This window comes from Botryllus schlosseri, chromosome 3 (genome assembly GCF_051294905.1).
Source record: "Botryllus schlosseri isolate E-star chromosome 3, Bs_hap1, whole genome shotgun sequence".
Lineage (NCBI taxonomy): Eukaryota > Metazoa > Chordata > Ascidiacea > Stolidobranchia > Styelidae > Botryllus > Botryllus schlosseri.
Window position 1 is genome coordinate 3,428,212 of NC_137238.1, and position 24,241 is coordinate 3,452,452.

At 41.3% G+C, this 24,241-nt stretch overlaps 1 protein-coding gene across 2 annotated transcripts; it reads right to left on the reverse strand.

Annotated features, from left to right (window-relative positions):
• Window positions 1–1,461: 1,461 nt before the first annotated feature.
• On the reverse strand, window positions 1,462–21,571 carry LOC145435587 (L-threonine 3-dehydrogenase-like). Of its 2 annotated transcripts, none has more exons than XM_080312869.1 (6): window positions 21,459–21,571; window positions 18,253–18,397; window positions 15,912–16,121; window positions 14,639–14,832; window positions 5,903–6,045; window positions 1,462–3,223 (listed from the first exon to the last, which is right to left on the reverse strand). In XM_080312869.1, exons 1-6 carry the CDS (start codon window positions 21,499–21,501, stop codon window positions 3,011–3,013), a joined length of 948 nt encoding a protein of 315 aa, XP_080168995.1. In that variant the 5' UTR covers window positions 21,502–21,571; the 3' UTR covers window positions 1,462–3,010. The 2 variants fall into 2 exon arrangements, with proteins under 2 accessions (XP_080168995.1, XP_080168994.1); XM_080312868.1 differs by lacking the exon at window positions 21,459–21,571 and adding an exon at window positions 21,124–21,423.
• Window positions 21,572–24,241: the final 2,670 nt, after the last annotated feature.

Below are 24,241 nucleotides of genomic sequence, written 5' to 3' on the forward strand. Positions count from 1 at the left end.
CTGGCCTACACAACTACACCAGTGGTTCCCAACCGGTGGGGAATTTCCCACTTGCCGGGAATATAATGGTTTCTGGTGGGGAATAGACCCATTTGTTAAACACTACATACATGACAGTCTACGTATTCAAGGTGAGACATGCGCATTACCGTCACCAGTTGACTGTTCTGGAATGTATGTATCGAAAATTATATTGGGTGCTGTTTACAATAACTAACCCGGAATAACTAATGATGGCGTCATAAACGCATCCAGCACGACCAGTATGACGTGAAATACCGCTTTCGCTACATTTTGAGGGTTACCGGTATCGGTTCACAATTAGGGCTGGGCACAATGATTCGAGTACTCGAATCTGAATCGAGTATTAATTTTAATGATTCGAGTCGAGTTGTAAAATCAGATTTTTTCGAGTACTGAAATTATACTCTCCTCGCCACTGAAAGCTAATTTATCAATGAGAAATATAGTTTCGATACTAATTTTCATTGCTGAAGTTTCGGAGCCTTGATTGGCGGTATCGTAGCATACGAAACATATAGTACAATGCTACGAATGTTACTAGAAATAACTTATTTCCGAAGTGATGATCATCCCACAACTTTGTCACCAAGTGCAATAAAATCGGCATGGTCGAAAAAATACCAAAATCTCTTCAATGTGATGGATAATAGGAATTATAGTCTTTGTGGTCGCATAAAAGGTACAGATTTGAAATTCGTCATATTACATTCTGTTGTGACGTCATAATGGGTGATACTCGATTACTCGACTCGACTCGAAGCATTTCACGTGATTCAGAATCGAATCACTCAGGTACTCGATTTTGCCCAGCCCTATTCACAATACGTTTTATGTTGCATAGTTACAGGCGATATTCTTACGTGCTGTTGTGGTTGTGCGTCTTGTGTACCCGAGCAAGCAAATAGCTGCTCCGTAATGACAGAAGTTTTGGGTAGTGGGGAATGAAGGCTCGGATTAAATCTGAAGTGCGGAATGAAGACAAAAAGGTTGGGAACCACTGTCCTACACAGTACAATGCAAGCACATACCCCTATCATCCAACACCATATATTATATGCCACACACACTTCAGAAAGTAGGTTACTGTTCGGATTGGGGCCGGGGTTAGATTTGTGATTATAAAACCCAGCTGTGAGACTTGTACAAACTACCAATCTAGTTAGCTGACGGTCGACTAACTATATCGGTTATACCTTCAGTTTTGAATTTTGAAAAGTGAGCAGGTCTAGGTCTAGTTGCACAATCTGAAAAGTGAGTATAGTTCTAGTTCTAGTTGCACATTTTGAAAAAGTGAGGAGTTCTGGTTATAGTTGTGGGTTTCTAAAACCGAGCAGTCCTAGTTCTAGTTGCGTCTGTAGTTTCTGGTATTTTGAAAATCCACTATAGTTTGTAACTGTCTGTCAGCTGTCGTCTTATGTCGTGCAGCATGCTCAAATGTCAGACAACCATACGTATATCGATTTGTAGATCATGGCATGAAACAATTTTCACAAAGGCTTTGCAAAGGCATAAACGCATTCGTAACAAAATTCCGATTCCAACCTAAAGCGACAGATCGAGAATAAATATACGTTTAATATAAATTACGATTATCGTAGCAGTGGAGAAGTTGGGTAGCATAGAAGTCGCAGTCGAAGCCAGCTATTAACAGATTTCAGGCAGATTGCAGGGTATGCATATGCACTTTATGCAGTATGCACGCTTCATACATGTCAACTTCACTCTGGAGCACCCAACTCAGTCATAGGCGCGAGTCCAGCTGCAGGATCTAGGGACATGAAACTACCACGGGTCAAACATATATTACCACTATTATTGTCTTTGCACTGCCTATTTTTGCACACAAGATACGCGGATAGCCAGATTATCTAAAATATGATAAGGAATAATAATAGTTGAATGCCGTGAATCCTCGAATAGTGACGAGTATATCGGCTGATTGGTTAAGACTGAGTATTGTAACATATACAATACACATGCAACATATGATTTTAAACAGGGGAAATGAGATGATTACATTGAAATTTGAGTATTAAATATATTTTACAGTATATATTAAGAAATAAAGTAATGTAAGTGGACAGATAGCTGGTAGCGGTTGGATATTGAATACAGTACTATAATACAGAGGTGTGCAACGGCTAAAATTTGGTCAGAAGAGAATTATTGTGCGGCCCGCCAAGTATAGTGCCAATTTTAAATGCTGCCTGTCCCGTGAATTATGTTTCTAATTTAGCTTAAGGTCTGCTTGGTTTGAGTGAAACTCAAGTGAGCTAAGAAGGGGCAAAACATTCAAATCAAAATAATAAGCAAATGCCGATTGGTCACATATTTTTGACGAAACTCTTTCCATAGGCAGAAATTTTTTCATTCTTCGAGCGATATACCTCCAGAAATTAATACCGAGGGTTACCAGCAGGGCTAGTCAAAATCCAGTACTTGAGCGGTTCGTTTCTGTATCGAATCACTGATAATGACGTCACAACGGTATAAATAATGCGAAAGTTCAAACATGTACCTTTTATGCGATCACTATTAATCTTTTTGACCATGTCTATTTCATTGCACTTTGTAACAATGCTGTGAATCACGACTACACAGATATGTCATTTGCACTAACGTGTTTCGTATACTGCAATACGACAAATCGAGATTTACAGCCTCCCTTAGTGGAGAATAGCATCGAAACCTTAATTCTCCTTGATAAATTAACTCTCATATGTAATTTCAGAACTAGAAAAACTCATCTCACATTATTCGATCCGAATCGTTGGAATTAGTACTCGAATCATTGTTTCCTGCCCTATAGGGGTGCACGCAGGCTTTCAGCATACCTATACTTGTGATACATACAGAAAGCCTATAGGTATACAATACATACGTGCACCCAGCGGTTTCACCATGTTATTTAGATCTGACCTATTTACGGAAAAAATTGCACACCCCTGGTGTAGTATATTACATATAATATGAAGTACACATAGTGTTATATCCACGGATCGAGGCAACTTCTGTGATACAGTTGTTGTTTGCTTTCGTTGAGAGCGCGTTCGATGTGTTTCAGGGAGTAAGCGTGCGGACTGATCAGTTCCTCGTACGGGTAGTTATTCACGGTTCTCACCATGAAGTCCAGGGCTTCGTCGAGATGTCGCGGGGTGTAGTTGTGTACCCCGATGATCGTCAAGCCTTTGGAGATGATCTAAAGAAAAGTAAATGATATAACACTTGACAATCAGGGTGGCCTCTGCTGTTCCCTTTCAGATACCAGTTCAGAAATGCGGGCTTCGCCTTGAAAAGTGTCATCGTATATTGTTCGGTCGAAACGCAACAGCGTGATACCAAACTTGCAAGACCCGTAATACCTGAGACGAGAAATTGAGCACCGACTCGGATTTAAAGATTTTGGGAGGATTTGGTTATGAGCGACTGGTAACTATGGGTTCTGGCATGGGATCGCTGACAATTACGCATGTTTTTTCGAATGAGGACTTCGATTTTCACACTGTACGAACGGAATTCTTGAATTGGATCGAAAGAACATATGCGGGACTGGATTATGCGGACTGCCGAGTACGGAATTTCAAGACTTCTGATTCGCGGTTTACCACGGGTTGTACAAATGTATACATGAAGCCAAAATCAAGGCCTTCAACCAATTCAAAGAGTCTCAACGGGGCCTTTATTAAAACGAAAATTCCAGCAAAATGAATAATAGATTGAGTCATGCAACCGTGTGGAAGCAACGTACGCTTATCTATACTAATCTACGCCACCAAAACAGGTCTGGCACGGAAATGTTGATCAATCACCATTTTTGAACAGACTTGTACAGATTATACAATTTTCAAATTGCGAAACTGCAGCTAGAACTACTCACGTTTTTATAACTCACAACCACAACTATAAAACTAGAACTAATGAACTTTAAGAAATGCATTTGAATACAATATCGTATTGAAATGAAGCCGAATATTTTCGGCTGACACTCGTCAGGTGTAATCCTCACCGATTCTCTACTCTACTAGTTGGTGACGATTACCCCTGACGAGTGTCAGCCAAAACTATTCGGCTTCATTTCAATACGATATTGTATTCAAATGCATTGCTTAAAGTTAGAGCTAGAGCTAGAGCTAGAAGTACTCAAAACAAAGTTAGGTGGCCTTCACCTAACTATATTGGCAGTAGTCTCATTTTGAAGGGTAACAATAACAACACTCTGGTGGAGCCAGAGTAGGCCAGCCAGCGTACTTGTGAAGTCGGCTTTAATACAGCTCCGAAATTTTCCCTCGACAATAGCTATATCTCAGAGATAAGCATGCTGGGTTGAAGAGATTGACCGTCTGATTTATGACCAAATTAGATTCGGACATAGGATTTTAGCCAATCATGACCTGCTAGATATCAGTGCATTTGAGTCATTGTCTGCTATGGACTTGGAATTTAAGCCTAAATCCGCAACCGGATTTCATGGCATTGAATATGGTAAATTCGTTCATTGTTGCACTATTCGCGTTATACGCAGCATGCATTGGCTGCATATTCATTAGTTAGTTACTTACTTGCTACTCGATTGCAGGATTGGACAACTATATAGATAATTATCGGTTTTACCAAATTGGATTAGAATTAGAATTATTGCTACACATTTTTCCGAATTAGATTGGAATTAGAATATTGAATTCGTAAAAATTGAATGAAATTCCGAATTATAATGAAATAAAACAAAAACCAAGTTCACATCATTTCAAATCAGAGAAAACGGAAAACGTTTAGACACCAAGCTTGGCCCGTTTCGCACTATACCATTATCCTGTAGCATTTTCAGACAAACCAGAAATTAAATTCGAATTAAAACGAAAGCGTAGAAACATTTCACAAATTACATTATAATTAGATTACCGGCATTTCATTTCAATTTGTATAATTAGACAGCTAGTATTATTTATCTTTTGATTCAAGTATGCATTGTAGCGTACGTTACGTAAGGATAGTATACAGATTTTCTTATTAATTTCGCCGATACCCACATACTACTCAATCATATTATCCCTGCGTTAACTGATGTTGTACATCATTTACAGCAAGACCAAACTTTTATTATTGGAATCTTTACATTGCGGGTCGTGGTATGTGTTGTTTAGCACTAAATAACAGGGTTAACCGGGTCGTGACGGTAGTTTCCTGTATCGCCCAGGGTCTTAACCTCGCGTTGCCTTGAAATAATGGATATTAATAAGCGTGCGGAGCCTGTATCGGTGGTATTGGCGGATATATAAATACACTATTCCGCAAAATTTGCCTCAGCTCAGGCCTCAGTTGTTCAGGTTTTGTTAATAAATATACCGGACAACACATTGTAATATTGACATACGTGTTATGTTGAGTATACGTTGCGGAAACGGTTCATTTTCTCGCTACGATATGGCACCATGCGGCCAGGAAATGTATTTTAAGGTGGGTATTTTATCAACACGTATGTAAATTGCTATGCCCTTTGGCAATGGCGCTATTTCGAGTGATATTTATTATTGGTGATTATCGCCATTTCATCACCCCCGCCGCACTGCGGAAACATCAAAGCGATGTTTATCGCTGATTCAAGGGTTGTTAAAAAATAACTATTCCTTGGTGAAATTGCTAATTACACTGTCGCTGTGTCTTTTTCGTTCAATAAAATTCGCTCGTTTCGAGAGAATTGGTGTCAAATTCATGGAGATTATTTGGTATCTTTTCGACCATACCTATTTTATTGCACTTTGTCACAACGCAATTCAGCCCTATTAGTTATAAAGTACCGAAAGCCTGGAGCTTGATTGCCTGTTTGCAGAAATATTCTCAATTTCATGATTCAAAAATTTACACTCAGCATAATTCTTACTTGCTCTCCTGTGAGGCCCAGGTCCGAGTCGGGGTGAACCAAACCTACTAAAACCAGAGTGCCTCCGTGTCGCAGACTGTTGTAAGCGTGTTGAATCACATCGGCGTTGCCACAAACTTCAATCGCTGTGTCCACTTCTTCGACTGTAATGGCAGATAACTTTATCAGTGAGCTGACGTAACGTAAAAGCTACAGTGTAAATACCGCAAGCATTTTCGTTCATAAGCCCGCGTAGCATAGGCGCTGAACTCTAATTTTCCCTAGGTATGCGAGATCGATGACGTCACAAAGGGATGACGTCATAGTGCGCCAGAATTGGCAAATTATCCGACTCGCAAGTGTTCAATATCACCTGGCACTTGTATATGGTGACAAAATTACGATATGATTAAGCAGGCCGCGTAGCCAGCCGGCCGCTTGCTGAATTGATTGAATCCATTTCAAATTTACCAAGGTAGCATCAGTTTATTGTGGTTAATAACATGCACCAATGCCGATAATACATCGATCGGATCAGTATCCTTGTGTAATATATAAGACACATCACGCTACCATAAGATTACCAACGCGTGCGACTGTGTAGTCAATTAGCGAGCTCGCAATCTCCACAACATATTCGCCAACACACGCGCCGACAATCGGGAGATTTCAATCGCTCCGCCTCGAGAACAAACGAATACGCATCTTCGGCGACGGCTAATAAGGTTGCAGGAATTATTTTCCCAAATAGAAAGTCTGTTCTGGACTCTATTCATTAGTGACTTTGATTTCATAGGAGTTAGAAGTTTCAATATCAAGAGCCTGCAAGACATTTTCTGATCATTCTGTTTTAGTATTAACGTTAGTCAAAATCAATTACGCCGCTGTCTGTTCACGGTCAGTATGTATTTCAATCAATTCCGTCCATGTTCATTGTTCAATGTCTGAGCCAGTCTGACATCACAATCACAGAAGAAGCGATAGTTCCGGCCGGCGCATAAGATATCATGTTCCTTCACAGCAGGAGATGACAATCGCAACATTTCGCGCATATAGAAATTGACATCTTTAGTATCGAGTTCTCGGTCTTGTTGCCTCGCGTTGCGTCTTCTGACGACTCGCGTTTGATCAAATATTCAGGCGCATAGCCGAGTTGTTATGGAGTGTGTTCTATAATGGAATCCGCATCGATTTCAGGTGGTTCAAACCTTTCTCAACTTTTATAACTCAAGCCTTGATTCGCATCTTCTGATGGTTATTGGTTATGCTTAAGTATTAGCGGAAATCAAGTACGCATGTACGCACAAGTCACACATTTTTGCGGACATTCGATGTCAGTAAGTTTCGTGATATCAATCTTTAATCACAACCGATAGATAGGAGCCACAGCATGCTAGGCCGGAGACGCGATAGTTAGGCCGGCATTGATATATTTCGAACCACGCAGACGCAATTGTGTAGGCCAACGATGTTATCGTGCGGAGGCCAGTGATGGTATAGTGCGCACCGGGCCTATTGCCGATGCGATTCATCAAGCCAGCGCAACTAGACCTGACGGAGACGGGATAAATCAGGCCTGCGACCTAATTTCGCAATCATCTCAGCGTCGAGATCGCGTTGCGTTACATTGTGCACAAACCATTCTCGCAAATTGGAAACGCGCTTCCGGCTAATTGGCCGTGGCCGCGCGCAACACTGATATAATACGGACAACTGAATTGTAACTGAAGGACGGAGTTTTGTTAAGCGCCTGAACGTATTGATGCCGGTTAACTTACGTGTTCAGCAGCACTACGAAACGCTTATTTCTAAATCGATCAATTCACCACCCAGTCAGTAACAGACCAAACCGAATTCTGGGTATGCCGCATACCCAAAAAAATTCCTAGGTATGCGCGGCATACCTAGCATACCTGAGTTCAGCGCCTATGCCGCGTAGTACTAGTAACAACCAAGTGTGGGTGTAGTAACTGTATTGAATTCTCTAACTACAGTGTAACTAACTACACTGTAGTTAGAGAATTCAATATGGCGACGTGTTAAATATCAGCAATATGGCAACCGAAGATTTTGGTTGTTCGAAGGAGCGATATGATGTCACGATACCGCATAGCGACTTGAGAGACTGGTGCCTGCGATGTCACCACGGAAACGCACATATAAATAATGAGCGTGTATGATTGTGATATAAGTTGTACTACAGTATACGCCAGTGGTCGGGAACCTATGGCTCGCGAGCCATATATGGCTCTTTAGGGTATAAGATATGGCTCTTTGCCAAATATTTATTTTTGTACTGAATTGATCAATATTGCAGCGACTTGTTGGTAAATTTCATCACGGCCAGAATAATTTGTCTCGTGGCAGCATATAAGCATGCCTTTGAGAGGTAAAGACAATGCCGTCTTCAGGTTTAGGGGCTCGGACCACCTCTTTTCAAAATCCTCAAATTTAAATTACTGTCACGCCGACGACCAATATCACTCGCGAATTCTATGTATTAGACCTGGGGTCGCCAACTCAAAACGGGTCGCGGGCCACTTTTCAAATTTTGTAGCGGCCGCGGGCCGCATAAATTCAATATCGATATTAAGGGGGCAATCACGATTTAAAACGCTGTTCTACCTAACATAGGCAATGGGTATAGTGACCACAATAAAGTAATATTTTATTAAAGGAATAAAAATACAACAAAGTACCACTGTCATCAATTTCATTTTATTTTAAACTGCGAGCTTTTCACGATACCTAGAAACGCTTTTTGGGACTAGCGAAATACGTAACTAGCTGAAAGACCATCCCCACTTGAAGCTTAATCTTGTGGAAAAGCCCTAAGCCAGTGGTTCTCAAACCTTTTTTGATATGCCCCCCTATATGATACTGAAAAATTTCGCGCCCCCTTATCGTCATATCACAAAATGCATCCATAATGCTGGCTATCCGAACGGATAGTTTGATGGTATGTGAGGTTATGAATGTTGACGAGAGAATTCGATAATATAAATTCCGGATTATACACAGAGCACTAGCTATAACTATGCATTCGAGGAAAATCGCGCCGAGCGCGAAAAATTTTTTAGTTGAACGCAGCACCACGGCCCTTCAGATGCTTTCACGACCCCATATGGGGGACGTACCCTCAGTTTTAGAACCACTTCCCTAAGCAGTTTTCTGGCGTCTCGGTATTGGAAATGTTTGGGCCATTGCACGTCAATTTCAGAATTTCAAAATGTTTTCTTAGCTTTCTTCCGAAATCTAAAATCATGTCGCGGGCCGCAAAATATGACCTGGCGGGCCGCATGCGGCCCGCGGCCCGCGTGTTGGGGACCCCTGTATTAGACTCTAAATCTTTAATTGTGCGGTACGTTGATTTAATCAAAGAGCATAGCATACATGGCGACGCCCATTTCAAAATGCAGTTTTCAAATACACATTGTCATCCTGATCTACGGCGCGAAATGAACTGTTGTGGATGTGAAATTCATAATTACAAACTCGAATTACAAACAACGCCATAGTTATCCACGTTCTTGATTGGTAAGTAAAGCTCTGTGTAGTACTGGCGATATAATGTAGGCGTGTATAGCGCAACGTTATGTTACCACCGAACAGACATGGGGTAATCGCGATTAGTAATCGTAATCGATTACGACGATTACAGCATTTTGAAGTAATCGTAATCGCAATCGATTACATTCGAAAAAAATCCGAAGTAATCGTAATCGTAATCGACTACTTCCCATATCTAATCGATTTTTTTGTGAAAGAACGATTACTTTTTGTTTGTACAAGGACTATGACATAAACTGAATATTCGTGAACAAGAATGAGATAATATACAACGTTAGCGATAGCACAAACGTTTGTTTTCAAACGCCACTGACTCATTATTACGTCAGAAGTATTAGCTCCGCTCGTCATTGCGTAAGAAGTATCCCATTCCACACATGGTAAACAGACATGCGATGGACATAGTAGTGTGATTGTAAGAACACCCCCGTGGTGTATATCAGGTTATCAATACACTACAGAAGCCCCTACCTCGCAGCAGGATATTGATCACCACTCTGCCTATAGTTTCAAATAGTAACTTATGTATTGATGTTTGGTTGTGCTTAGTTAAACGCAGTTTACCGTTGTTGCTTGGCGAGCAGGTGGCCTAAGAACGCACGTGCACCTGACGAAGATTCGGAATTTTGTACTCGTCGAATAAAACATTGCAGTTTCCACAACGAAGCATTACAAATAAACAGCTGCTGATATATATCATAACCGAGCCGTGCTTAGCCGTTTCTCGAAACAGCAGCTCGCAGTATATGTATTAAGTTGAAGGCAGAATTTTTATGTTCACTATATCTTATTCTCATATAACTACTTGAAACGGGCGTCAATCGTTATTTCACAGTTCGTTACTTGGCATTTGGACCTGCCGCCATAACCATCCGCTTATATAGCCTGACATGTTAGCGTGGGCTGTAGCTAGAATCAGCAATTCAGCCAAAACAGCAATTCGTCCCCCTATCCAACCGTTGGTCAATTTTCAAATCTGAATTTCGTCAATAATATTGGTAATAGCATTATATTACAATTCATTTATAACCTCTCTCAGCCCCGAGTGTCAGATTTACCTGTAGAGCTGGTGCACGTAATTCATAATCATAGCATCTGGTATGTTGCTATAATTACTTTATTGTATGTTGTTAATTCGCGACCAACAGTCTGTTGTATAATCAAAAGATATTGTACTCGCCCAAACGTAGCAGACTAAAAGAATATCTTTTGTGAGACGCACACACAAATTGCCATGGCTTTATTCGTTTGTGGATGCGCCCGGTGGCATTTGCACGCGCACCCAGCGCGGCTATTGACAATGGACGAATACCCTAAGTTTCGGCCAAGGTATTTCTTTGGTATCACATCCTGTGGAGTTGCGTGTTGGCCGAAACTGCATATGTCTTTTGGTGTGTTGTGGGATCGTGGCGCGGTAATGACCGGCTCCGAAATGCCTGTTCCCATAAAACAGCCTATGCATGTTTTTTCTTGAGGGGAAGAGGTACGCATTTCAAACCCAGCTATCTACTGGAGCAGGGGTCACCAACCGTTTTGAAAGAAAAAGCTACTTCTTGTGTAGTGTGTACTGATTATTGCGACGACCGGCGGGTTGCCATTTACTCCTGCCGTTTATCCGTGTTCAGTTGGATTTCTTCACTTAGAGTAAGACAATCAGAGCACTGGGCCGGGTTTCCGCCCCTTACCAAGAACAAAAAACGCTCACTCGCCGGGACTCACACCAGCTCCTCCGGGCTCAGTTGCGTTGATGCAGTGCGGGCCGAAGCGCCAATCTCCGCGTCGAGACTCGGGAATATTAACTATAGATTCCCGTTGAGCCGCCGCGTGGGCGTAGACAAGCAATGCCCCGAGCGACTGCGTTCGTATCTTCCTTGGGGTCGGCCGACCCATGTTCAACTGCTGCTCATATGAAACCAGCTTCAACTTTCAAATCTCTCATTTGGATAGGCTATTTGCTACCGCGACCGCGGGCGACTCATTTGTTCCGCGTTGGCGACCCCTGTACTATAGAGACATTTGAATCGCAAAGCTCGAAGAACATTTTCAAGAATTAATTAAATTCTCGAAAATACTCTATAATTTATGTTGGTTTACGAAATACTTTTGAGTCCCCTTCGAGCACGCTCCCCACTCTATTAAGGAATTTGGGGTGCGGCAGGTAAAGACCTGCCAATCGTTGGATGCGACAAATCATCCACTATAAAGTTGGGCAATTGGTATATTATGACGTAATAAGCAAATGACGCATGATGTATGATGACAGTTGATATCTCATTAGGCCTTTTCATCGCAATCCTTGTATTGTCTTCCAATATATCATTTAAGATTATAGTCCTAAGAAGCAAAACAAATGTAATCGTGAGTAATCGTGATTACTTTTCCAATGTAATCGTAATCGTAATCGACTACTTCCTGATTTTGCTGTAATCGTAATCGTAATCGTAATCGCGTGATTCTGAAGTAATCGTAATCGCAATCGATTACATTCATAAAGTAATCACCCCATGTCTGCCACCGAATACTTTGAGAATTGAGAAGTCGATAAGTATTAAGATTTTCCGAATCATTGTGACAGTCACATTCGATTAATATCAGTTATAATATATTCTAAGCTACTTACGATGGATTGCGTTATCAATGGTGAGGCTTGGCGCCCATCAGTGCCTTACCTCTCGTTTCGAGCTTTATTTTCGATCAATATATACCAGTTTTTACAGAGAAAATATGGCGCACACGAGGAATCCCATATAGTGAGTTCGAATAAGAGCTACCATGACGTCATGAATTTTCAATAGTGACGTAACAGTTGATTGGCATGTATGGCTCTTTGGGAGTTGAGATGGAACAAATAGGGCCAATATGGCTCTTCGGACAAAAAAGGTTTCCGACCACTGGTATACGCAGTACGCATACCCTGGTCCGTGGATATTTGAGCATCAGCATGCGACACTTCGGCATGCGACACATGAGCATGTCGCATTTGTTTCAAAAGCAAACCGAACAATCAAGATAGAGTCAGTGGTTTTTAACAGGACTGTCTTACAGAAACTTCAACAGAGCCACTGTAACACGTTTAATATCAAAAAAGAAGCATTAAATGAAGTTTCCAATATTCGCTTTGGAGCTGCATACATTGGCGGTAATTACTTGTGAGTTAATTTTGATTTTTGAAGCTACAACTTCCGTGTCTTCAAATTTTATCGACCAGCAAGCTACAAAGGTTGAGAACCATCAGCCTATATATCGTTGGAAAGAAAACATTTCTTCCACAGGTGAACCGATATGATTTTGTCACCTTATTCGAACCCAGGCCCAAATTCAGTTGATGTCAAGTCATGATCCCACTCCAGCAACATCATGAGTTTCGTAAAATTTCTTATGCACCTATATTTTTTATGTAATCCGAGAGCATCCAAAGTAGCATGTCCCGGCAAATCCTAATCCGGTGATGAGAACTTGATCCGAACTCGACAATAATTATCTCAATGGAAATCTGGATTATCGGCCGCAGATCACAATCCGCGGCCGTTTGCACATATAAGCTAAGGCAGGGTCGGGCAATTAGTTTTTTCCGCGGGCCAAATGAGAAGCAGAGAATAAGTTGGCGGGCCGATTCAAAAATCTTACCTGTATTCTCTAGCGAATTAATTTTATTTCTAGGAAGAAAGATGTGAATTACACTGGTAATAGATGCTGCTCAGTGGATGAGTTGATATTAGGGAATAAGAACGTGATGGTTAATTACCAAAAAATAATATTTATTTGCCGTCCTATTTCGTAACAGTGTTAAACATGATACATTTTGAACTCTTTTTAAACCCTATCCGCGTTTTTCTATCAAGACATTGAAATGTATCTGGGATACTACAAAGCGTATCGTCTTGGTCGCTGCCTTCCGAGCAGTGTGCAAGTGCAGCTTGGCGAAATAGATTTGTTGTTGAGCGAAGCTTGCAGTTCTTCTAAAATTAGTCCTCCCATGACGGAGTGTATGTTTTAGTGATTTTGTCATGAAACCGACTTGAATTGAACTCATCCAACATGGCGACCTGCTCGGCTTTAACTAATAAAAAAACGGGTTTATCCCCGACTCCAGTAAAATTTAGTGCTCCAAACCTACTTTGAATTTCAATTTTCGGCTTTCTTTTTTGACATTCATCCTTTAAGGGCGATGATGAGCCATAGTAATCACGGGCACTGATTGGCTTGTTATACGAATTAGGGATTTGGAAACATTTCACGTAACAAATTCAAGGACAGGCCGTGTAATCCGCAATCCCGCCTTCCATGACATTCCACCCATTTTGTTGCTTGCTTTTTCTATACTATATTGCTTTACTTTTCATTTAGTGTGCATGCCTCCTCTTTACATCGCCTAGCTAGGCCAAGGTTGGCGTCTGATTCCATAGCCTCCTAGTCGCTTCGACACCTTCCTTTCTTGTCATTGTATCGCATTTTTATGGTGTATTGAACTGATGAAATTGCTAATAAACCAATGATGATGATACTGATGATGTGACAATGGCAATAAAGAAGGTTTAGTGACTTCTTTTGACTTTAATTGCTATAATTTGCTACCATGACTATATTTTGAATATGCCTGGATTGCCTGCGAGGCTGCGTAATCGCGGCATCTTAATGAACAAGCTTGAATATAAACGAATTTTGGATTCACTTTATGCCGACCATGGCTTTAGTTCATGCAGTAACATTCAAAAGTAGATTCTACGTTTTTAATTTTAAGCAACTTTTCGCGGGCCGCACTTTTCCCAGGTCGGCCCCAAGGCTTATCAGTATAAGGCCGGACAAAATCGAGTTCCTGATTGATTTGATTACGAATTGAGTACTTCGTGTCGAGTCGAGTATCCGAATATCACTTCGCATCACGTCATAACATGACGCGGGAAGTTCAAATAAATGTACCTTTTATGCGACCGTGTCAGTTCTTCAGCACATTAATTGTAATTTGGTATTTTTCGACCTATTTCATCGCACTTTGTGACAATGCCGTGGGTTGATCACGGCTTCACAGATATACCGTTTCCGCCAATGTGTGTAGCTTTGTATTACATTTTTGGTATGCTGCAATACGACCAATCGAAGTTTAAACCCTTCGACAGTGGAAAATAGTATCGACTATCGAAACTATAATTCTCGTTGATAAGTACCATTGATCATTACGCAACTCACTCGAACAGTCATTCTCCCAAAATCGCTGCGCATGAACGGGTTTCGCGCCAAATCTCTCGGCGACTTTCAGGCGACCGCTGTCCACGTCGCTGCACCAGATTCGCTCGTAGCCCTTGTCCCTCAACACGGCGCAAGTGTAAATGCCCAGCAGGCCGGCACCGAATATCAAGGCGGACTTGTCCTGTACGCCAGTCCTATAACGAGAGCGGAGATGGTCACGGATATCGATTTAGATTTGAAATACAAAGCTTATTCGAGTAGTCTTGCACACAAATTTAGCTAGTTGACGGTCAACAACCTACTAACTGCAAGTTTGACGATAGCACAGATAGGCTTAGGCAATTAATGATGGATGTAGATTTTTTTTTAATAAAGATTCGTTTGAATTTTCTACTAGTTGCTGACGATTATACCCCTGACGAGTGTCATACGAAAATGTATGTGTTATAATCGTTGGGTTATATTTTTCATCTGAACAATTCACACACAATGTACAATGCGATAAGACACAATGCGATGTAATGAACAGATAGGAGGATGTCGAACGGAACGCAAGCAGTTGCGATCCTTTTAATCTAACATCCACCTCGGCCTAGAGTGCCCGGTGTCGCAGTTCATTTCGATGTCGATCTTGTTGAAGCCGCGGCCCTTTCTACTAGTTCTTTCCATTCCTTGTGAGTGTATTATTCCGCCGGGTCTTTTTCTGGGCTTTTTGTCGCCGCAAGGACGGAAACGGTGGGGGAAGAGGAGCCCAGATAAACCTCCGACGGGAATCGAACCAATCTGGCGAGCGCTTATCGTTACCACTGCGCTGTCTTCATTATGAATATATTTTTAATTATATATTGAAGTTCTGTACCGCTGAGCAGACTTGGACAAGACATTTCTAATGTAATTTCTGGTTTTCCTGAGCATGTTACGGAAGAACTGTAGCCTATAGTGCGAAAGGAACGAAGCTCGCTGTACTTGCCGTTCTCACGCTTATCAGAATCAGCTCAGATTTTATATGAACTGAATTTGATTTTTGTTGCATGTCTTTTGCAAATTCAGTGATTCTAATTCTAATCTTATTGGGAAAAATGAGTAGGTATAATTCTAACCTAATTTGGAGGAGCTGAAAGCTTTCTAGTTGCGGAACTCTGTACTGTTCAGTGCTCACCTTGGGCCAATAATAGGTCAGGTCGGGGCTTGCTATATTCGTATATATCGTAATATCGTAGGCCCCGGTCTGGTACAACCATATTAGACCATGGTCCACCTGGATATGCCTCACCTGGCCTTCTCCGCAGCATGCATCACAGTGGCTAGAGCGCAATTGATGGGAGCTGCTACCTTGTCCGATAGCGCGTCCGATATAGGCACGATGTGATGTCCGGAACCCAGGATTATGTGAGACGCGTAACACCCGTTGAAGCCTTGGTTTACTGTTAACGGCGAGTGACCGACTTTTTCGAGATGGACGCACTTCTGAGGCATTTGCACCCTGAATTGAGAAGCTAACAAGTATCAATGGGAGTTTAAGGTGATGTAAGGCAGCTGCAAGAGCCCACCGGCATTTATTGCATTTACTACGCTAGGTAAAATCGCGGTACTCGTGTTAGAACAGACCTTGGACATTTTACGGCCCGAGGGCCAAGTCGGGCCCGCCATGCGATTCTGACCAGCCCGCGCAAAGTTACTTGGAATCAGAACATAAAACCTACTTTTTAACGTAATGCGTAGATTAAAACCATAGCATGTATAAATTGTACGGCACATATCAACGTTTACTTTGAAGCCTGTTTATTTACGTACTATGATCACGTGACCATTGACCAATGAGCATACGTACAATCCATGGTTCAACAGAAGGTCAATATAACAAATTTTGTCGCAACAAATAAAGTCAAAAGTCTCTATTTCCTTATAGCATAGTTTAAACTTTTCACCAGAGAATATAGTTTAAACTTTTACCTCTGCTTGCTAATATATTCTCCTAGTTCTTATTTGACTAGACGGGAAAAATAGTTGCCCACCCCTGTAAAGCTGTACAAGTAAATGCTTATGAAGTTTTGGAAATGCGGCTTCAGCTATAGATGTCTTATATTTTGAATATCGACTGAATATATCTGCTGGTTATCGGTAAAAGTGCTAGTTATCGGTGATATCCGTCGGATTTAGTCGAAACACAATGAATACCAACAGTAAAAACATGAACTGCAAGGTAATCAATAATAATTATGGTGATTTTTTTACAAAATTGTAGCGTTAGGTCAGATAACGTATAATATATCTTGGTAACGATATTTAGGAAGTAAGACCCCGATAGAACAGGTGGCGTGATCTGCTATGTGTGTCGTGTAAAATAACAATAGGAACTAATACATGTAACATACATCGTGTACGACCTCGCAATGCTCGCATTTATGCGATATATATGTGCATGGGATACAATGTATATTCAGTTCATTCAATTGATTGATTCGATTTCGAGTCGTTGTACGTTTACAACGATACAACAAAATGCATGTCGGGAAGACAGTAATAAAATACATTGTCCGTGTCATCAATTGGACGTGGGTGGAAGACAGGCTCTGTGGTACGTTAGCCAACAAGCCGATCACTGCCGGTCTGCCCAAAGTGAACGGGCGTCGGGATCACCATATAACGCAGGGCTAATGTCTATTGTTGATGTTAAAATTGCGTAATCTGACTGCGAAGGCTACTTGTGATAATTCGCTGTGTCTATTTCACTTTCGACGGACCGGCAGTGAACGGCTTGTTGGCTAACGTACCACAGAGCCTGTCTTTCACACACGACTGCTGCTGTTGAACGTTCTTTCAGCATTCTTGGCAGGCTAAAGAGAAAGGACAGACTCTTTCTATCCGCGAATGTAGGAAAGGGCATAGTTTATTTTTGTCCTTGATGTTTTTTGCGGCATATACACCGACTCATGATATACATACGCAGCACACACGATCTGTGCATATGCATACCATGAGTGCATGACACGCATATGCCGCTGGACAAGGAATGTGCAGATAAGCCTTTTACGGGTTTGTAAGTCTTGCATAACCCATCCGGCCTCCATGCTATCCCAGTAATGCATGAGCGCCAAGCGGGGAAGTCATGGATAGCAGTGTTACTCGTCAGCTATTTGGCCTGACCAGGCCGGGGATCGGACCCACGACCTTCCGGTCGATCAAGCAGCCGGACGCTTCACCATTACGCTATCTTGTCTTGTCGGAAAGTATCTTTCGTCGTACTACAACATATTTCAATTATTTCTATGTCATAATGCGTGCTGTATAATTACTGGAATACTTCATATATAGGTCCAAATTACGCTAAAATAAAGTTTTTTTCGTGAATAAATTCGTCAGTTTTCAAGTCAAAAAAGTTTTATCAGGCCAAACTACTTTGTAAGGACAGACAGTTCCAACCAGAGATGAAGATAAGTAGTACATTTACAACATTATGTCCGAAAACACCTAATTTACATACATAACGGCCAAATGCTGTCAAAATATGTTTTTCGAGGTCAAAAAAGTCAAAATCTTGATTTTTAGGTGAAGATCCTCCGTTTTTTGTGTTAAAAAATCGCCATAATAATAATCATTAATCATAGTCTTACCTGCATCGTTCACAATTAAAACACGACGACGTAATGGAAAATGTAACGCGAGTTCCTGCCGGCAACGAATTATTTCTCTTATCAATTACTATTTCGCCCACTGCTTCGTGTCCAAGAACAACGGGGGTGATGCCGTGGCGTTTTCCTGGCAAAAATTGGCAGGGAGTTGATCTGGATGTAGAAGTGTTTTACAGGAGCAAGGGGAACTGGGCTGTGGTTGACAACATAGCAGATTAGTACGAACTACCAATCTACGTAGTATAAACCGTCAACTATAACCAGTGATTTCTGAGTTGTTCTAATTCCAGTTCTAGTTGCGCATTTAAAAGAAATATTGAATTGCTGAACAACTGGAACTGATGTTGTTGTTCTGTAGTATTCATAGTCGACTACTATGGTAATTTACACCAGACCCATTTTCTTCATTTTATTCCGTAGCTGCCGACCTGTCGCACGGCCCACCTCTAGGCTATTTATAAGTCACCGCTTACACGGATGATATGGCGAGGAGGAGCCTTGATAAACCCCCAACACTTAGGTAGCAAATCTGGAGTTGACCTTGGTCGGACTCGAAACCGCAGCCCCTTGATGTTGCAGCATTGGATTATACCACTACGCTCTCGCCACGACTGATACCGGTTGTGTGGTGTTCTTGCAGATATTGCTAGCTCAGAGTCATCACTACTAACAGTGGCGTAGCCAGAAGTGGGTTTGGGGGGGTTGAATTCCTCCCATTTCAAACTTCTACTCATGCTCATGTGGAAATCAGTTGCTTCATAATTAGTTAGCGTATAATTGAAGGAATGTCGGACTCGGAGTTCCGTGAAGAAAATATTAGGAGACGGTGTGTTTAATGTTGTCGGAATCGGTATGTTGAAATCGACAACAGCCCTCGTTCACTGTATATTCCCGGTGCCAATAAGGTAGTTGCACCGAGTCGGAAGCCACGAAGACGGACAATGTCGTACTTGCCGGCAACAAGAAACTGTTGAACATTTCCTCGTCCATTGCCACTAATATTCAAGCGAACGGGAGCAGCTGAAATGTGCTGCTCGGCCACAAGGCGTGTCATTCTCAATAGAAACACGCTGACCCATCCCGCCATGATCTACCCAGCAATCGAATTTGATTTCCTGATCGGAAGGTACATTTAATTGAATAATGCAAAAAGGATCGACCTGGTGCGCAAGGTCATTGCGGCCGACCGCCATAATTCGATATAACAACAATAATTAGTTGCAAGACTTGATCAGATTTTGCAGATCATACGCTGGTTTCGATTGCAACCAGTGTGATATTTCTGAGTGCATAGCCAGGCCCGAGGTATTTGCAACACCGTCTGGTGAATGATATAAAACAGTGGCTCTCAACCTTTTTGACCTCGCGGACACGTAACACTTCAAAACCAATATTTCGGAGCGGTGAACCTCCAAAAATCAAAACTAACCGTCAATTTAATTAGGTACATGCAATTCAAACGTAATATTTGGAAACTTCATTTGATGCTGCATTTTTATAATTAGATATTTTACGTGGTGACGTTGAAGTTTCTGCACGGCGAAAATCGCGAAAGCATTTTAAAGACTATAACTTGACCGTGATTGTTCACTGTCGTTTGAAAGAAATGCGACTTCGATGTTTACCAAAACGTGTAGTATTGTACAGCCAAGTGTCGTTTGATTGCACTGCCGTAATTTAACGAAGTTTGTTTGAAAGTCTCCATGGCTTTCACGTATAACTTGTGACTTGTCCGAAACGAGTAGTATATATGCTACTTTTAAACAGTTTCGTACACCATTCGTACCATTACACCAAAGTAAACCTTGAGCTCTCTGTTACAACACCATGCAGAAAATACTTTCCAAACTTCTAAATCCATTGAAAATTTGATGGTTTATTTCTCGAATTATTTCTCGACTTTTAGCATTTCGGAATTGAGGTATAAAATTCTGATATGCTTGGCGGACCGGAAGAAAACCTGCCACTGACCGGTGGCTGAGAACCGCTGCTATTAAGGAATGCAGTGTGGCCTTGCGCAGTGGTTGTAGGGCAGAATTGTAATCGGGTCGTGTGCTAAGAGCCAGGTATTGCAGCCTGATGTAAAAGAGAAATAGGGGATAATATTTCCAATTCGAATCCGAAAAGACTGACCAGACTTACATTTATACAGTACTTGAAAAATCGTCAATGACTCAAACTGCGAACGGGACATTATTGTATAAGTCCAGTTATTTTCTCGCTATTTCCGTTGTGTAACTTTTCAGAGTTCAAACACCCGAATATGCCAGGGATATTTTTGTGTAAGACAATAAAGCACGCTTGATTCACTGCTTCATTTTATGTTTTTTTTGTACCGTTACAGACATTCATGTTTAGTTGGCCGGAATAACAGGCAAATGTTCGCAAGTCCTATATCATCCAATTGTTATAGCTATAACGACAGGTTAGTACACTTTAGACAAGAGCAAGTGTTAAGTATTGCCAGTGCAAGTTGGAACGCTTTTACTGTGGCTACATACACTGACAAAGCAGAAGGATCATACAGCGTACAATTGCACGTTAATATCTCATTGCTAAGCTGCTACTTATGAGGTATTTTCAATGCTATTACGTCCTGTTAAGGAGAGCTTAAGGTTGATTCATTAACGGTCGTGTGTTCTGATGGCGAGAACAGTGTTTTCTTGGGTATATCATCGCAACATATGTTAGTGTAGGTATAGCAATAAATGGTTGATGTCGCTGGTTAGATTTCTTAGAACATTCGATAACGCCCAACATAACATGTTATAAAATGCGAATAGTGAAGCTTCTCGTTGCGTTTACCTTTACGAATGATTGAATTCGCACCCGATTGAATAATGCATATCTTACCTAGTATCGTGTGCATGTCAGATCCGCAAATGGTTGCTAAACGTACGCGCAGCAGAACTTGATTATCCCGAACTTTTGGACTGTCCAACACTTTATCAAACACCCAAGTCGGATCGTGGTCTAAGCCAGTGAATATAACCCTAGTTATAACCCCATCCATTTTGGCTAACAAACGACCGTAAATAATATGCAATATGATTCACCGACTGGGTTCAATTATTCTGCAAAACTAATAATCTATATTTAAAATTTCGAGTATCATCATTTCCGCGATCGTAATCCACAGCAAATCCCACTTGAGCTCTGGCTACCGGGATATGATGGCACAGGCTTACTTGAAATACACCCTTGTTGAAAGTGCTCACGGCTCATGCTCATTGCTCATATCCATTCATACCGCAACGATTGATGAGTCGCGCATCAGCAATTATTTCTGATACCGACGTATACGCGACACGCGTGTACAGAATTCGAGGAGGGTTGGTGCGATGACATGCAAAATAAGGTCAAAAACATGCAAAATAAGGTCAGTCGCGACATGCAAAATAAGGTCAGTCACATGCAAAATAAGGTCAGTCGCGACATGCAAAATAAGGTCAGTCCGCGCATAAATCCAAATCTATATTTCAATTACAAATCCAACTCTTTCTCTTATCAACAATAAATTTAAAATATCTTTCCTGTATAGTAATTTCATGTTCGAGATTCCTTATCTATATCCTAAAGCTGAAGATGTTTCAACAAAATACAATGAGACGATTATTACCATTACGAGGTGATTGCGTGGTCGCATCTAGAATATTAACAGTCCGTGTATAAATCCAAATATTTACTTCAAATCCAACTTTTTTCTTTGCGCCACTGACCTTATAGATTATTTTGCTAGCGACTGACCTTATTTTGTATGCGACTGACCTTATTTTGCATGCGACTGACCTTATTTTGCATGTGACTGACCTTATTTTGCATGTCGCCACTGACCTTATTTTGCATGTGACTGACCTTATTTTGCATGTGACTGACCTTATTTTGCATGTGACTGACCTTATTTTGCATGTCGCCACTGACCTTATTTTGCATGTGACTGACCTTATTTTGCATGTGACTGACCTTATTTTGCATGTGACTGACCTTATTTTGCATGTCGCCACTGACCTTATTTTGCATGTGACTGACCTTATTTTGCATGTTACTGACCTTATTTTGCATGTGACTGACCTTATTTTGCATGTCTCCACTGACCTTATTTTGCATGTGACTGACCTTATTTTGCATGTCGCCACTGACCTTATTTTGCATGTGACTGACCTTATTTTGCATGTGACTGACCTTATTTTGCATGTGACTGACCTTATTTTGCATGCGACTGACCTTATTTTGCATGTGACTGACCTTATTTTGCATGTCGCCACTGACCTTATTTTGCATGTGACTGACCTTATTTTGCATGTGACTGACCTTATTTTGCATGTCGCCACTGACCATATTTTGCATGTGACTGACCTTATTTTGCATGTGACTGACCTTATTTTGCATGTTACTGACCTTATTCTGCATGTCGCCACTGACCTTATTTTGCATGTGACTGACCTTATTTTGCATGTGACTGACCTTATTTTGCATGTCGCCACTGACCTTATTTTGCATGTCGCCACTGACCTTATTTTGCATGTGACTGACCTTATTTTGAATGTGACTGACCTTATTTTGCATGTCGCCACCGACCTTATTTTGCATGTGACTGACCTTATTTTGCATGTGACTGACCTTATTTTGCATGTGACTGACCTTATTTTGCATGCGACTGACCTTATTTTGCATGTGACTGACCTTATTTTGCATGTCGCCACTGACCTTATTTTGCATGTGACTGACCTTATTTTGCATGTGACTGACCTTATTTTGCATGCGACTGACCTTATTTTGCATGCGACTGACCTTATTCTGCATGTCGCCACTGACCTTATTTTGCATGTGACTGACCTTATTCTGCGTGTAGCGACTTATTGCGACCTAATTTTGCATATCACGAAGACCTATAAATTCAGGGACTGGTATATTATTATTATTATTACAACACACAACAGTGGTGCTTATAGCCCGAATAGGGCTTTGTGCTCCATGACATCACATTTTATCACACAGATCAATGCATTTCTTCATGAGCAGTCTCTGTATCTTCAAGGCTTTCATCGGTTCTTTATCGTCAAATTATAGCTCGACCCACTGTCATATCTGGGCTTTATAAGTCACCGCAATTGCAGTGAGGTCGGCGATGAGGAGCCCGTATAACCTCTGACACATAGAAGTGGTCCGAACCGGGATTCGATCCACTGCCATTGGTGTCGTGGCGCTGGTGCTTAACCAACTACGCCACTCGCTTCCCAAGGGACTATGGTATATAATTTTTGTCATGTTTCACGCGGAATTTATGTACGGCGTGACCATTGACCAATCTGCTTCCACTCAAGTCTAGTTCAATATATTTCAAGAAGTGGTTGTGTGATTCATGCGTGAAATTTGAGGGCACATAGTCGCTCATATAACGGTTTCGTCACAGCAAATATAGCGCAGCAATGCGTTTTGAATTATACGATCTACCACATTTTCAGTTGCCTTCATAATGGCGTGAAGCGTCACCCACACAATTTTAGTTTCAATTTGGATCATCCGTATTGTTTAAATAGGACAATAAACGGAGTAATTACCATGAACTGGAGGCGAATTTTTTTAGTTAACTGCAACCCTTCAGAAGCTTTCATGCCCCCAGTTAAATAACTGGTATAGAACCTTGTAACAAAGTTATTTATAACATGATGCGGACGATCGAGTTGTCAAGCTGTTTGAAATACATTTCTGCGTGGGATGAAGTAACTAACATAAACCGAGCTCTCTGCACATTCTGCATATTTTCATCATTTTAAAACTGCGATACAATGAGAAGATAGGAATAGGTGTCGAAACGACTTGGAGTAGGCTAAGTCTTTGAAATCAGGCACCCGCCTTAACCTAGGCGAAGTAGAGAAGAGGCATATGCACACTAAATGAAAAGTAAAAGAAGATGATATAGAAAAATGCGGTGGCATGTGGCGGCTGGCAAGATCGATATGTTAGTTCG

Coding starts and splice junctions, on each gene's coding strand:
- LOC145435587 (XM_080312868.1), bottom strand. CDS start 21,283: ATGGATGGGGTTATAACTAGGGTTATATTCACTGGCTTAGACCACGAT. Junction 16,122..18,252: donor TTTAATTGTGAACGATGCAG/GTAAGACTATGA, acceptor TTCTCAATTCAG/GGTGCAAATGCCTCAGAAGT. Junction 3,224..5,902: donor TGGGCCTCACAGGAGAGCAA/GTAAGAATTATG, acceptor ACTTTTCTTTAG/ATCATCTCCAAAGGCTTGAC.